A 15,902-nucleotide genomic window follows, 5' to 3' on the forward strand; every position below is an offset into this window, starting at 1 on the left:
CAATGTCCTTTGGTTGATGATTGTCACAGCTGTACAACCTTTGTTGGAAGTTTCAAAGCTTTCTCCAGATGCTGGCTGGAGCCTAACTGCAGAGGCACATCAGCAGATGCCTGCTTCTTTCTCCCCGGCTTGGGGCTAGATTCTTGTGGGAGGAGTGCTCTGTCTTGGCTTAGTGGTGTTTTATGGCAAGGGGTTTTGTATCCTGGCTTTGCTGTGCTTGAGTTATACTCCCACCAGTGCGTCTTTTTTGTTCAGGACCCTGGTGGTTTAGACGCTGAGGGTGGCCCATTTTTTGTTCAGGACCCAGGTGGTTTCGACGCTGAGGGTGGCCTCTCGGGGCCTTCTTCCACAGATGTGCCCAAGGAAAGCAGGCCTGGGCTGAATGTCAGTTGGGCTTCTGGGAACCTAGAGGGCCCCATCTTTTCCTCCTCCATGTTGGGGTGATTATGTATCCCTAAAATGCTGGAGATTGAAGATTATTGCATCATCTTAGTATACGCCCAGAACCTTTTCAATACCTCAGCGTCTTCTAGCAGTGGAATATATGTCATATTTTTGCAGGAGGCCTTGTTGTGACTGGGAGAGAGGCAAAGGCTGCAAATGCTGTGCTGGTCCGACCAAGGATACTTTGCGGTCAACCTTGGACAGAACTGAAAGGATGTGCATTCTATTACTCCCCCTTACTGTATTCATTCTTTGAAGAAAGTTCAGAAGGAACCAAATATAACTCGACCGACTTGATGAAGGTGTTGGAACATTGAACCTGGTAGTCCGCAGCTGGTGGAGAAGGTCAAGTGTTTTGTCAGCCAGACGAGCAGCCCGATAGTTGGATGATGCTGGACTTCCCAACCTGCTAGTGGAAAAAAACGATTTAGGGTGGAGTTGGCCCCATGCGTATTGTGGGGTATGGGAGGAGTCAGATCACACAGCCTGTGACTCGATAGCACTAATAAACTACTTTTAAGGTTTCTTGAAAACCATCCTGAGTGCCCTAGTTTAGTCAACTCTCCACTCAAAAAATCTACATGAACATTCCCTGGAATCAGATTGAGTACTTATTAGACAATATTTTACCCAAGAGTCTTGTGTTCATGGCAAGTGAAGCCAGTCTGACTTTGCTGCTGCCTGCCATGACTACTTGCTAACTCTTGAAATCAGTCATGAGATGCAGGCCATCAACGAGCAGGAGAAAGCAATTTAAACCGTTTCTTTTAGCTAACTGTGGATAGCCTGGGGAGAATGTTAGACCACGTGGAAGTGATCCACTGTGAGAGATGGCAGTACAGCTTACATGAAGTCCCGCACTCAACAATTACTGGGTCCTGCACAGCCCCACTGTGAAAGAGTTGTCTGACCACTCAAATCTCACAGCAGCCAGAAAGATTCTACTCTCTCTGCCAGAAGATGTGGGATTAAAAAGAAAATGATTCAGAAAAAAACAGGAAAGGCACTACCTTCCTAAAGTATACCTATTAAGACCTGACAGAAAAAACTTAACTGTTGAGTCACATTTTGTGTGCTCTGAGAAAGATGTTGCTCACGAGCAATACACCAGAGACTACAGTTATACAGTGTATGCTAGAACCCTGTGGCTTCCTGTTTGAAATATTTGTCTTGATGGCCACAATGCAACAGTTAGAAACACCAACAAAACTAAACTCCCATCAGATACAAATTTGTTGCATTAAAAATAAAAAAATAAAAAACAAATGTGCCTAATGACATTGATCAATTCATGCTATGAACTACCTTAAGTAACTTTCAAGCTAGTACATATGCTAACTGGAACCAATACTACTCAGTCTCAAGACGGTCTTGAATCGTAGTGTATGTATAATTTAATACAAGTAATATAAGCAATAAATACAACTACTGATTTAGTGCTTTTTGTATTCAGGTGAAATTTACCAGCACTCGTCTTGTTGGCACTGATTGATGTTTTCCAGGGTTATACAAGACAAATAAATATAAAGACATATATCTCTTTTTGCATTGCTTTAAATAAAAACCATGATTACCACACTTTTAACTTAAACAAATTCCCTCATGGACTGTTAGTTGGCAAAGTTAAACATTAAGTCGAATAACACATCCTACTTTTCAGCTCTTTGGTGTTCCCAGAACAGAAGTTTGGTTTCTTCATTTTTTTCACCCGAGAAGAAGTATTTGTAAAAAAACAAAACAAAAAAAAGTAGAAATAAAAGAATAAAAGTCATGTATCTGAATTCAAGTAATGATTTTCATATTTTCCACCAAAGCATCTTGACATCAGTAGGACGATAATTAGTAACAAAATAATGAGGACAAAAGTCTGAAAGCACAAGGAGGCTGCCAGGTATTATGGAACAGCAGCACAGGAGAAGAAGCTTTCACATTAAGAATTGTGCCACAAGGTTAGCAAATCCTAGAGCCATTATGAAGACGTGGAAAATCAGCGACGGCCATGTAAGTTGTCCACTACGGTACAAGGAGATAATGTGGATGAGTGATGGATAAACGAACACAAACGCAAGTCCACAGGTTGCTCCAGAATACCTAAAAGAGAAAAACAATGGTTGGGGTGTGAACTTATTTCAACACATCGATTAAGCAATTGAAAATATTTCAAAATAGACAAAATACTATTCTTAGGAACATACAACTTGGCCATGCCATATTTAATTACTGTGACAAACTGAAGAAACCTTCTGAATTTAACCCCCTGGAACCTAAACTGATCATGGAGCAATTGGGGAAAAATGCAATTCCAAAACAAACAGGTCACTAACAATTAAATCAACAGATCCGTTCATATCCCTGCAAGAGAAACGCGAAAAGGGGTTGGGGAGGCTAGCTGACAAGGACTGGATAGAGGCAAAGCCTGCCTTGTGCACTTTGGTTATCACATCAATTATCATGTAAGGGAGATGTCAGACTGTGGAGGACCTACAAGGATTTTTAAGTTAATATCCAGCTCACCTGATCTCTCAGGGTAGAAATTAATCATCTCTCTGGTTTTCACACATAGGCCCTCATTCTGACCTTGGCGGGCGGCGGAGGCCACCCGCCAAAGTCCCGCCGTCAGCTTACCGTTCCGCGGTCGAAAGACCGCGGCGGTAATTCTGACTTTCCCGCTGGGCTGGCGGGCGGCCTGACCGCCCGCCAGCCCAGCGGGAAAGAGGCTTCCACGATGAAGCCGGCTCGGAATCGAGCCGGCGGAGTGGAAGCTGTGCGACGGGTGCAGTTGCACCCGTCGCGTATTTCACTGTCTGCGCAGCAGACAGTGAAATACATTTAGGGGCCCTCTTACGGGGGCCCCTGCAATGCCCATGCCAGTGGCATGGGCACTGCAGGGGCCCCCAGGGGCCCCGCGACCCCCCCTACCGCCATCCGGATCCTGGCGGTCGGACCGCCGGGATCTGGATGGCGGTAGGGGGGGTCGGAATCCCCTCGGCGGCGCAGCAAGCTGCGCCGCCGTGGAGGATTCAATGGGGCGGCGGTACACTGGCGGGAGCCCGCCAGTGGTGCCGGTCCGACCGCGGCTTTACCGCCGCGGTCGGAATCCCCATTGGAGCACCGCCGGCCTGTCGGCGGTGCTCCCGCGGTCCTCCGCCCTGGCGGTCTTTGACCGCCAGGGTCAGAATGACCGCCATAATATTTTCAAATTCTATAGACATTGATAGTTGAAAGGGGCATTATCATGGCAATGAAAATAGAAAAGTTGAACGAAACAAAAAAAAGTTCATGCCTTGTCAAAGAATCTACAATTGACTCACTTAATGCCATAAAATACATAAGTGTCCTGCAACATCTCCATTTATGCTTCTGTTTAGCACTCTAAAATTTCAATAGGATAACAACTGAAGAAGATACATACACAACCATTTGACCAGTGAGCAAAGGACATGACTAAAAGCCAGAACCCCTGCATGCTACATGTAAGACATGCCAGGCATGCAAGGCCATGCATCCTACGTCTTATTACCCAACTTGCAGCAGACAGGTATTTTCCTTTACCTGCTAGGTGTGACCAAGCCCATGCATGTATTACTCACCAGGCATTGTTGAAGGCCATGACTTGAATGCTCAACATAATAGGACATAATAGGACATGACCACAGAGATCTCCTGTATGGCTTTTATCAGTCACTGGATAAGTCATATGTTATGGCTGAGTACCCAACCCTAACCGGGAAGTAGAAGAGGTTTTTTAGCATAATTTTCCATTGTTATCACAATCTGTTCAATTGAAGTTCTTCCAGAAGTTGGCAATAGCAAGTCTATAGTTAAGGTTCAGTTGTTCCTGCCATAGGAAGTGACTTTTTAGGTCGAGCCTGGGCTGTGCGTATGCGATGCCTTCAACATTTTGTAGCTTCTGTGTGCTTTCACCATGCCCATCTCTTTCATTCGTTCTTTATCCTGCTTTCAAAATACTCTTGATTTCGTAGGTAAATGCTTTTTGTTTTCCCCCCTTGAGGTTGCTTTGTTACTGTCTTGGAGACTGACCCTGTAACATAGATTATTGTACGAAGCCATATACCTTAGCGTGGCGCACTACTTTTTTCTTTTGCCTCCGCACTTGGTGCACAGTGTTCATACGTTGTTTCCTACTCTTCTTTGTTTTTGGGCATGCCGCAGTTTCTTTGTGGTGTCTGTGCTCAAAGACTGCAAGCTGGAGGGGGGTTATTTTTTATTTATTTTTTGGAAGTTTCATATAGCGAAAATTTAATCGGAGGAGCGTTTTACATGAGTACCACTTACGTACGTGAAGTTTCATACAGCAGGAACTCGATCGGATGAGCACTTTACATGAGTACCATTTATGTACAAGTTTAGCAGTCGAAAAATATATAAACTTGTGTATTTTAAACAGAAAAAACACAGAATTCCTCAACGCGGATCTCCTGGCACAGCAGGAGAGCCTACATCTCCATATTCACTATACTCTGGAAACTCACCCCATAATGCTTTGCGGAGCATTTCTTTTACAAAACATTTTGGCCCACAAGTCAACCTGTGGCAGTCCTACGGCAATGGGACCACCACCAAACCATTCAGCACAACACCCTCTTTCTGTCTAAGCCATCTCTGGGTCCCGACACTAGGTTGGGGGGAGGGGATTCCAAAATAGTACCCCTCCCAAAATTCAGTTTTTTTAAGCTCTCATGGATGGAACTTTTGTTTTGTGGCTGGGAGTACTTTTGGGTTTTAAGGGCCTTGTTTGTAATATTATCGCAATAGGCCTGCTAGACCTGAAAATGTCTAAGGCACCTCACCCTCTTGGAGCAAAATATATGGTTACACTGCATTAAATTCTGTCATTCTCTTTTTATGTAGTTATACTCTCTAGGTGCCGCCTAGATGGTTACATGAACATGTTTCTTCCAAATGCTATTTTTCTTGTGGTGTCCTCTAGGGGCTGACCTGAGCATTACAGTCATGATACTATAATATTTGCTGCACTGGGAAACTAGCCCCACGATGCTTTGCGGGGCATTCCTTTTTATAAAACATTTTTGCTCATGACTCACCTCGTGGTAGTCCTAGGACAATGGGACCACCATCAAAATGTTCAGCACGCACACTGTTTCTGCCTAGGTCATCTCTGGGTCCCCACACTAGGTTGGAAGGGAGCCCTAAAATAATAACCCTTCAATGTCTTTTGAAGCTATCTCATGGCTGGAACTTTTGTTTTACAGCTGGGAACAGTAGGCCTGAAAACGTGTACTGCAAATGGAAAATGTCACTTAGCATTTTTCTCACTTTGGGTGAGTTGAATTCTCGGTGTCGAGATCGTTCGGTGCCAGAATCTTGACTTGAGTCAGAAGTCTTCAGCAAATCTCTTGCCTTTTTCGGTGCTGATGTTTGGTCACCTTCTTTTCTATGGGTTAAGCCATGGCCTGCTGGCGGTGGCGTCCCCTTGGCCTTAAAGTTCTTTGTGTGAGTGTTGGACGGGGCAGGTTTACTCACTGTTAGCTGCACCATCGAGGTTCGGTCACTTTTGGATTCGTCCGAGTCCGATCCCTGGACAGAAATTCTTTCCTCCTCTCCGACGTCGAGTTGCTCTCTTGGTGTCGACGCCATTTGCAGTCTTCTCGCTCGTCAATCACGTAGGGTCTTTTTAGATCAAAAAGCTCAACAAGCCTCGCAAGTATCCTCCCTGTGTTCTGGTGATAAACACAGATTACAGACCAGGTGCTGGTCTGTATAGGGATACTTCGAATGGCACTTCGGACAGAAGCGGAAGGGGGTCCGGTCCATTAGTCTTTGACGATGGATGTGGTCGGGCCGACCAGGCCCCGCTGAGGAACAGAAGCCCCGAAGGGCCGCCGGAGCGCTCCTGCTGTCGGTGCCGATACAATAACACTAATACGGTACCGAACAAGAACAATGGCGTAGAATTTTCTATATTTAGCTAACTTTCCCGATTCGAAATACGGAGCGAAGAGGAACACGTCCGAACCCGATGGCGGAAAGAAAACAATCTAAGATGGAGTCGACGCCCATGCGCAATGGAGCCGAAAGGGAGGAGTCCCTCGGTCTCGTGACTCGAAAAGACTTCTTCGAAGAAAAACAACTTGTGACACTCCGAGCCCAACACTAGATGGCAGGATAATGCATAGCATGTGTATCTGCAGCTACACATGCCACTGAACATATAGTTACATTGTGTTACATTCTGCCATTCTTTTTTCAGGTGCTATTGCTTGCTATGGGCTGTCTATATGGTTACATGACCATATTCCTTACAAATGTTATTTTGATCATGGTGCCCTCTAGGGGCTGTTCCGAGCACTACAGTCAAGAACCTACAATATTTCTTGCACTCGGTGTGAGAAAAGGCCTCTTTTTGACATGGTTAGCCCCCCCCACTTTTTGCCTGATGTATGATGTAGCCTAGAAGATGATAGTGCCCAGGGCCCCTGCTAACCAGGTTTCCTGGGCCAGAGATCTTTTCCTAAACTGTTGTGATGCTTTGGCACAATTGGAGACACCCTTGGCTGCCGCCATAAGCCCCTATTAAATGGTACTTAGGTGTTCAGGGGAGGAGGTACTAAGGGTAGGTCCCTGAGGGCAGCAGCACTGATTGTGGCACCCTCTAGAGGCCTGCATCCAGGTACACCCAGCACTTCCATTGCAGGCTGAGTGCCCTGATGCAAACCTAAAGTGAAAACTTGACATGGCACACTACCTATGTGCCCTGTCCACTCTACACTGCATACCATATAGATAAGTCACCCGTCTGGCAGGCCTTCAGCCCTAAGGCAGGGTGCAGTATGTTGTATGTGAGGACATAGCTGCATGAGCAATATGCCATCACTGTGTCCCTGCCAAACCTGGGACATAGTCAGTTAAAATGGCTGTTCTGTTCAAATACATTTGCTAGACACTGATCAGTACGAGTTTCACAGCAAGAAGATGACCACTCTGAACCCTGGTTTGTTTGGTATCAAACAACTCAGAATGATAAATCCACAACGGTGCCAGTGTTGGATTTATTATATAAGGTGCCCAGGGATCACCTTAGATGTGCCCCCTTCAAAAGCTAACTACTTAACTACCCTGGCATGGTCGCTGACTGGTTCGAGCCAACCTGCCACTTACAGACATTCAATCTACAAAACCTTGGGGAAGAGATACGTTCCTCTGGTTTGTAGAAGAAAGCCCTTCCTGGGTGGAGATGCCAACACCTCCTTGTCGCCTGGTGGCGAGCTTCAAAGGGCTTATCACCTTTGAAACTCGACCACCAGGCCTGTTGCTAATAGCAGATGTTAACCCCCACCAAACCACAACTTTTGGCGGGAACAACGGTGGGAAACTCAAACAAAGGGTAGGAGGTGAGGCCCCACCTGACACCCCTATGGTGTTGCCTGTGAGATGGGCACTCCATTTCATTTTCCTCTATTTTGGATAGAAGGAAAATAGCCAATCAGGAATAGGAAAGTGACCCTTCCCACAGGAAGTGGTCACTTTAGTGGGTGTAGCCACCCAAAGGTAGGTGACCCATTGGTCACTACCAGGTTCCCCCTAAAAAAACCACTAAATACATAAATACATTTAGTGGGCATCCCTAGATCTGGAAATCAGATAGGACGGACAAACGAAGACCAGCACCAAGATCTGAAGCATGAGAACTGTGGACCTACTGCACCCAAGACAAGGCGCCAAACTCTGCCTGCTGCACCCAGGACCCGACAATCGCAGCTGAGGAGCTGCTGGACAACTAGACAACTCTACAAGAACCCCAGAGGATCTCCAGGCTTTGCAAATCGCCAAAACACTCCCTCCAGAGTGGATGTACCAGTTTGTAACTGCAAGTAACCAGCAAGCTAGTGAGTGTCTACTCACTGACCAGCAGCTAACTTTTGTGCACAAATTGACGCGTATTCCATTTTCCATTCAGGAAGAAGTGAAGAGTGAACTCAAGAAACTGAAGGATGCTGGGGTTATTTAATCTGTTGAGCCATCTGACTGGGTGTCACCAATGGTAGTCGCGAGGCAGCCAAAGAAAAGGTATGTGTGTGGATCTCCAAGAATTAATAAGATCATTATAGTGGCTAGCTATCCACTACCAAGAATACAAGAAATGCTGTCCAAAACTAAAGGAATTCAATGGCTTTCCACCACCGATCTTACAGCTGCTTAACATCAGGTAGTGTTGCATAGATGAACTATGTTTTACTGAGTTTGTTACTCCATTTGCATGTTCTCAATTCTGCCAAGTACCATTTGGGTTAGCCTCAGCAGCTGCTCTTTTCGACCATCTCATGTATGTGCTGCGAAGAATATCAAGAATGTCTTATTTTTGCAAGACAATATTTTAGTAATGGGAAAATCTAAAATGGAGCATGATGAAACATAAAAGAAGGTATTTTGCATTTATAAGGACAACTGTTTGAAAGTAGAACTGAAAAAATGCAGATTTGCATGAAGCAGTGTGATGTAACTTGGCCATGAAATTGACAGGAGTGTTGTTAAAGAAAAAGAAAAAAAAAGTTGCCTGAGAGCATACGGAATGCTCTTAACCCTAAAAATAAGTATGAAGTATGTGTTTTTTTGTTTAGTTAGCAGAATTTTATGTATAATGTGGTAAAAAAAACTGCTGGGAAAATGTATGTAACTAGGCCGCTTTTTAAGAGTAAGTCAAATGCAGAATGTCAGCAAGGCTTTGATAAAATTAAGAAAGATGCATGTAATGCAACTCTTTTGTAAGAGTCTGACCCGAATTTATACACAACTTTTGCATATGAGGTTAGTAATAAAGGGTTGGGTGCTGTACTATATCAAAAAGAGACTGATGGATCGAAAATTGTAATTACATTTACTTCGAGATCTCTAACTCCAACGGAGTAGAAGTACCCAGTTATCGAAAAATAATCACTTTGTGTATTAAGATTGAAGAAATTCAGGCAGTACATTTGGGGAACATCAATAATATTGAGGAGGGATCATAAATCACTTGTGAAAGTTCTTACCTTGCAGGGAATTGAGAAGGCAACGACTCGTATTGCTAGACAGTCAGTGAGACTTCTGGATTATAATTATACAACTGAGCATTTTTCTGGGACAAACATTAGAGCTGCTGATTTTTTAAAGTTGATTGTCTGTACCAATAAATGTTATGTAACAAAATGATTAGGAGGATTGTATAGTGGCAGCTGTGTGGGAAGATCCAAATTGTTCTACTGATAAGGCGGAATGGTGTGCAAAAATGCTGACTAGTGAAGAAGCATTAGAGGTTAAGGACTTTTTATTGTCCAGTTGGCCATAGAAAAAGAGGTTCGATAATAAATTTTAAAAACACTTGGCACTGAGGGATGAGTTGAATGTAAGTAATGAATGTGTGATGTGAGGGTTATGAATAGTTCCTCCATATGAATTAAGGGGGAAGTGTTGATCATTTGTCATGAAGGACAATTTGAAGTAGTCAAAATTAAAAGGAAAATTAAGGAAGGGCACTGGTGGCCTGGAATTGGTCAGGATATAGAGAGATTTGTGAGGGAGTACATGTTACGTGAGAGTTCAGACAAGTCTAACGTTTAGGCCACTCTTATGTCCTATGAAGTGTCCCAATACGCCTTAGGAGAAGCTGGAAGTGAATTTCGTGGGACCAGTATGGCATGAAAAAAGGGAAATATTTTATGCTACAGTGTTGGTGGATATCTATTCAAAGTGGCAGAGATATATTTTGTTAAAACTGCTAATGTTGTAGCTGCTATCAAATTTATGGACAAGGTTTTTGTGAAGAAAGGATTACCTAAAACGGTGGTTAGTGGCAACAGACCTAAGTTTGCTTCAGGAGAAATTCGGAAATATTTTAAAAATAATGGTATTATTCACAATAATACGTCACATTATCACCCTGCAGGAAATGGTAATGTTGAGAGATTCAACAGAATAATTAAACGAGTTATACAATTGACAAGGAAATACAAGCTAGGTTGGGAATGTGAAGTGCAGAAAATGATGTGCAATTATAGGATTAGGAAATGGGAAGCTACTAAGTTGAGCCCTTTTGTACTGATGAGTTGAAGGACATTATTCACAGAAGATAATTTGTGTTGATTAAAGACTAGGATTGTGGACTGGGCGCCTGAGGGGGTAAAGAATAATACTGAAGAATTGCAACGTGTCTACAAGAAGGGATAATGATGCGAGACATGATGTTAAGGATGTTGATTCTAAGGTTGGCGCATGGGTCAGGATTTTAAAAAGGTGGAACAGTGAAGAAGGGTCAATGCAAATATTCGTATTCTCTCAACGTAGAGTAAGAACATTGTAATTCCGCATTGTTAAGCGAAGCAAAAATGTGCCCTTAAGTAGATCAAGGTGCAGGAAAGAAGCAAGCGTTAGGGTATAGGAATGGCGGAATGATGACAGTGTAAATGGTGGCAATGATGGAAATGTGGAAGTTGGTTCGAATAGTGGAGATGCAGAAGCTGGTGATTATTATTAAAGTAAAAAAGAAATTGATAATACTGGAGAGTCAGAAAGGAATGAGAATATTCAAGGAGGCATAATTAGCAAGTTTGGAAAGAAAATAATTAGGTTAAAAAACTAGATGATTTTGTGTCTGGTTATTTTATTTAGTTTTTACTGGATATAATTTTTCTGTATTTGTATTAGTTGTAGAGTTGTATATTTGGCATTGTGCTTTATGTTGCATTTTAAAGCACAACTCTACCTACATTGTTTAGTTGTTTGAGTTATAAGGAATGAGGTATGTGTGGTGTTTATTCTGATCTGAGCTGATGTCACTTAGTTCTGTGTTCCAGCAGGATTTGACAGTTGAAAGCACTGAACGGACCAGTCCTGAGTTTGTCTAGGCTTGAAATGAAGATATATTTCAATCATCTTTATCCCTGTATTGAATTCTAAAGCAAAACTGCTCTGAGAATGATTTACCCCTAGTCTGACCCTTCAAAACGTGGGTATGGGATCTAGCATGGATTCCAAAGAACACAAATTATGCACGGACACCCAAGGCATACATTTTTCATTTAAGGTAGAGAAGTCTTTGACCACTGACAGTCCTATGGACCATGCAGAGAGACTTAAAGCTAGTTCTCTAGGCAACAGGTAGCCAGTGTAGAGGCAGATATCACGTGTGGACATTGTAGTGTGGAAAAGAACAGAGGACTGCACCATTAGAGAATGTACCAAGGCCAGAAGGAAGGGTAAGATTTGGTGTAGAATAGACGAGAAGAACGCAAATGGTGGACAAATAGTTGACCTAATTGGTCAAGGGCAACTGGTTGTCAAAATAGAGTATACTCAGTAATGGTTGAGACGATGGAGAGCCGAGTGACACTTGTCCTCTCTGTGGGCAGAAACAAAGCCTGCCCTAGGTTGAAGTGCTTCATATCTCCCCCTGGCGGTGAACCTCAAGGGCTCAAGCCTCAGGTTAAAGTACCCCAGGGAACTCCAGCTAGTGGAGTTACCTGCCCCCGGACAAAGCCCCACAACAGGGAGGAGTGACCACCCCAGCCAGGACCACCCCTAAGGTGTCCAGAGCTGAGGTGACCCCCCCCTCCCTGCAGAATCCTCCATCTTGGCTTTGAGGACAGGGACCAATAGGGTTAGGTTTGTGTCCCCCTCCCCAAATTGAGTGGACACAAGAAGAGTGTAGCCACCCTCAGGGAGAGTAGCCATTTGCTACTGCCCTCTGACCCCTGTAACACCCCTAAATCCAGACTTTAAGGGTTACCCTGAACCCAAGTCGTCAGATTCCTGGCAACCCGACAAGAAAGAAGAAGGACTGCGAAGCTGAACCCCCAGCAAAGAAGAAAGAAGATGCAAATTGACTTGGCTCCAGCCCTACCGGCCTGTCTACTGCTTCAAAGAACCTGCAACAAGAAGGCGAAGCATCCTGCAGGACCAGTGAACCCTGGAGTCCCCTCATAGAAAAGCATTCGGAGCCCGACGCTCTGTTTGCACCCTGCACCCGGCCGCCCCTGTGCCACTGAGGGTGTGTGTTTGGTGCCTACTTGTGGACCCCCAAGTGCTCCTTTAAAACCCCCAGGTCTGCCCTCTGACGACGCGGGTACTTACCTGCCAGCAGATCTGAAACCGACTGCCCCCAGTCTCCATAGAAGCCGTTGTTAAATTTGCCTCAAATTTGACCTCTGCACCTGGCCAGCCCCGTGTTGCTGGTGGTGGGTGTTTGGGGTTATCTTGAACCCCAACCTGTGGACATCCTAACCCCCGGAGACTGGAACTGTAAGTCAAGTACTTACCTGTAAATCATACTAACTTATCTTCCCCCCAGGAACTGCTTCTTAAAAGTGCAGTGTCAACTTTCAAAACAGATAATTGCCAATATTTCAAAAACTGTATAAATTATCTATTTTAAACAAAATATTATTGATATATGTGTGAAATACGAATCTATAGACGTATTTACCTGCAAGTTGAATCTTGTGGTTCTAGAAAATATATTTTTGCTATATCAAAACCACTGGTCTGGAGTTAAGTCACTGAGTGTGTGCTTCTTCTGTTGTCTGTGCGTGTACAACAAATGCCTTGCACTACCCTCTGATCACACTACCACAAAAGAGAGCATTAGTATTATCTTATTTAGCCTCTGTTAAACCTCTGGGGAACCCATGTACTCTGTGCACACTATGGGCCTGATTACAACTTTGGAGGACGGTGGTAATCCGTCCCAAATGTGACGGATATACTACCTACCGTATTACTAGTCCATTATATCCTATGGAACTCGTAATACGGTAGGTGGTATATCCGTCACATTTGGGACGGATTAACACCGTCCTCCAAAGTTGTAATCAGGCCCTATATCTCATTTTGATATAATATATATAGAGCCAGCTTCCTACAGTCATGCTGACTATCATGTTTTACATAAGTGGTGTGTGTATCCCTGATAAAACACAGGGTGATGATCCCTGCTATACCAGTTGGTATTAAGTGTTATGTTATGGAGGATGTATGGCAGGTAGACCTCCAGCCTTTTCCTGGTGTGGCCTATTCCTTTTTTGTGAACAGAAAAGGAAACCCCACCTACCTCCCTACACTATAAACCCACCCCCTTCTACACTCCAAGGCTGTTGATATGTAAATATTGGTCACCTCGGAGTTTCTTTCACAGTTCCATTCGTGTACACCTTGGGCTCGCATCTTGTTCCCTGTCCACAAGTGTTAGGCCGTGCCCATAGTGGATCCTGGAGGATCAGGAATCAGGTGTAACAGCTTAAGATTCTTGGGGCAGGTCAGTTCATTGGATTCCACTGACAGGATATTTATGAAGGGAGCCCACAGTTCGCAATAGATATCGAGCTTCAGCTTGGCAGCGAGCGCCAATTTCTCCATGCCCAAATTGAACCACAATTTATGTAGGCATGTTGTGTGGTCTGGAACCTTGTCTGTACACCAGAAAGAAATAACAGCAAGATATGCTGCATCCAATGCAAGAGCAATCTGTTAGCCTTGTATAGATTTTAGAGGGTATGTCAAGGGTTGAGGAATGCCTAACAGAGTGTACGTGGGGAAGTGCAGGATTTGTGTGTCAAAGGCTGTGCCAATGTCCTTGTAGGAAGCTGCCATGGACGTCATTTAGGAGTCACCAAGGGTCACAGCTGCAACCCCTGGCTTGCCCTTTGTGACCCCTGGCACTGCCTTTGCAACCCCAACCTTAGAGGTGGCAAATTCAGTGCCAGGAACACAGTGCAGTTGGTCTATGTGGACATAAATTGGGGGTCCACTCTCTTTGTTTTTTGTTAATTTTTTATTACACTAAGAGTGAATAATAATATACTAATCACTATTAGTGCAATAAAAATGAAGTACATTTAGCTGGAAAATTCTCTTTCCATGCAGATGAGGTATGTAAAAAATCCTTTTAAATGTATGTATGTGCGTGTTTGCGGGTGAGTGTGCGTATGTGTGAGAGTGAGTGTGTATGCAAGTGTAAATGTGTCTATGTGTAAGTATGTTTATGTGAATGAAAGTGGAGGTCAAAGGGCATGTCATTTCTGCTAACCATGGCATTTCGGAGAATTGACGTCCATGGAAGCTGGATCTCTATATAGTGCAACTAAAATGAAGTACACTGTGCAGACAGTCCAGTGGATCCCCAATTGGTACTGGGAAGGCAAAAGTAGATAGGACTAATGCTCTATTTGTGGAAGTGTGGGTGAGCAGTTAGGCTTATCAAGGAGTTATTTTAGGCATTTGTTGAACTCACAGAGGAAATACATGAAACACTCACAGATAAATACTTTGCAGTTTCAAAAATCAACAGTGCAATCTTTCAGTTCAGCAATGTTAACCTATGGGAAGAAAACAAGAATGCAGTTTTGCAGTCTTCAGGATTTTAGGTCAACACTAGGCAAGGTTCAAATCAGTACACCCACAGTGGCACAGGGGTGATCGGGTGCAGAGGTCAAATTAAGAGTCGGTGCCCAATGTTAACCAATGGAGACTGGAGGATCTCACAGGTGAGTAAAGCAGTGTCAGGGGTTGATTTCCTGGGGTTGAGGTAAGCACAAGAGGGGGCCACAAGGCAGCACCAAACTTACACCCTCAGTGGCGCGGGAGCAGCCCGGTTTAGAATGCCAACACAGCACTGGGCACCCAATATTAATCGACTGGGGGAAGCAGAAGTTGCACTTCTCACAGGTGAATAAAGTGGTGTCAGGTGTCAATCTCCTGGTGTTGAGGTAAGCACGTGGGGGGCCACAAGGCAGCACCAAACTTACAACCTCAGCGACACAGGGGCAGATGGGTGCTGAGTGGCAACACAACATTGGGCACCCAGTGTAAGTCAATGGGAGAGATCAGTTTTGGAAAAAGGCTGCAGGCTTGGGTCACGAGGCTGACTGTAGAAAACCCATAGCTGCCCAGGTAAGTTCTGATGCTAGGGGATGTAGGGAAACCGACAGTCCAGCTCCCTCAGACCCAGGGGCTCTGGGTGCAGGGGTGTCCTTTGGCAACAGCTTATTGGTCAGGTCACTGCCAGGGACAGTCTTCGATTTTAGGCTGCAGGCATTGAGGCAGAGTCCAGCAGGGGTCAGCTCATGGTGGACTAGGACTCAGAATCGCTGGGGGACCTTCACAGGACTGGTGGGCCACTTGGACTTAAGACGTGGGCGTCGGGTGCAGAGGTGGGTCCGGAGGCGATTTCACAGTTCCTCAGGGCAGAGTTATTTTCTTTTGAAGGGATAGAAACAATCCTTCCTTCCCTTGACTTTTTTATAGTGAGTGCAGGAGCATTATCTCTGGCGACACTCCGACATCTGTTTTTAACCTTGATATAGACCCCGCAGATTAGTAAACATATAAGGCCACAAGGTCTATAGCCAGTTTTAACCCCCTTTCCAGTTCCTCATTCTTTCTTCATCCATAGGGCTAATATACCCTTGCACTCAACTTAACAGCAGTGTACAGAAGATCTCTGGCAA

General features: G+C 44.5%; 1 protein-coding gene across 1 annotated transcript in view; it reads right to left on the reverse strand.

The window, feature by feature from the left end:
- Positions 1-2,221: 2,221 nt before the first annotated feature.
- The window catches only part of SLC38A9 (solute carrier family 38 member 9), a 405,919-nt gene continuing 392,238 nt past the window's right edge, over positions 2,222-15,902 (reverse strand). Inside the window, 1 exon segment of the mRNA XM_069222157.1 lies at positions 2,222-2,535. Coding sequence (XP_069078258.1) covers positions 2,370-2,535 — 166 coding nt within the window. The 3' untranslated portion in view covers positions 2,222-2,369.

Source organism: Pleurodeles waltl, chromosome 1_1 (assembly GCF_031143425.1).
Source record: "Pleurodeles waltl isolate 20211129_DDA chromosome 1_1, aPleWal1.hap1.20221129, whole genome shotgun sequence".
NCBI lineage: Eukaryota > Metazoa > Chordata > Amphibia > Caudata > Salamandridae > Pleurodeles > Pleurodeles waltl.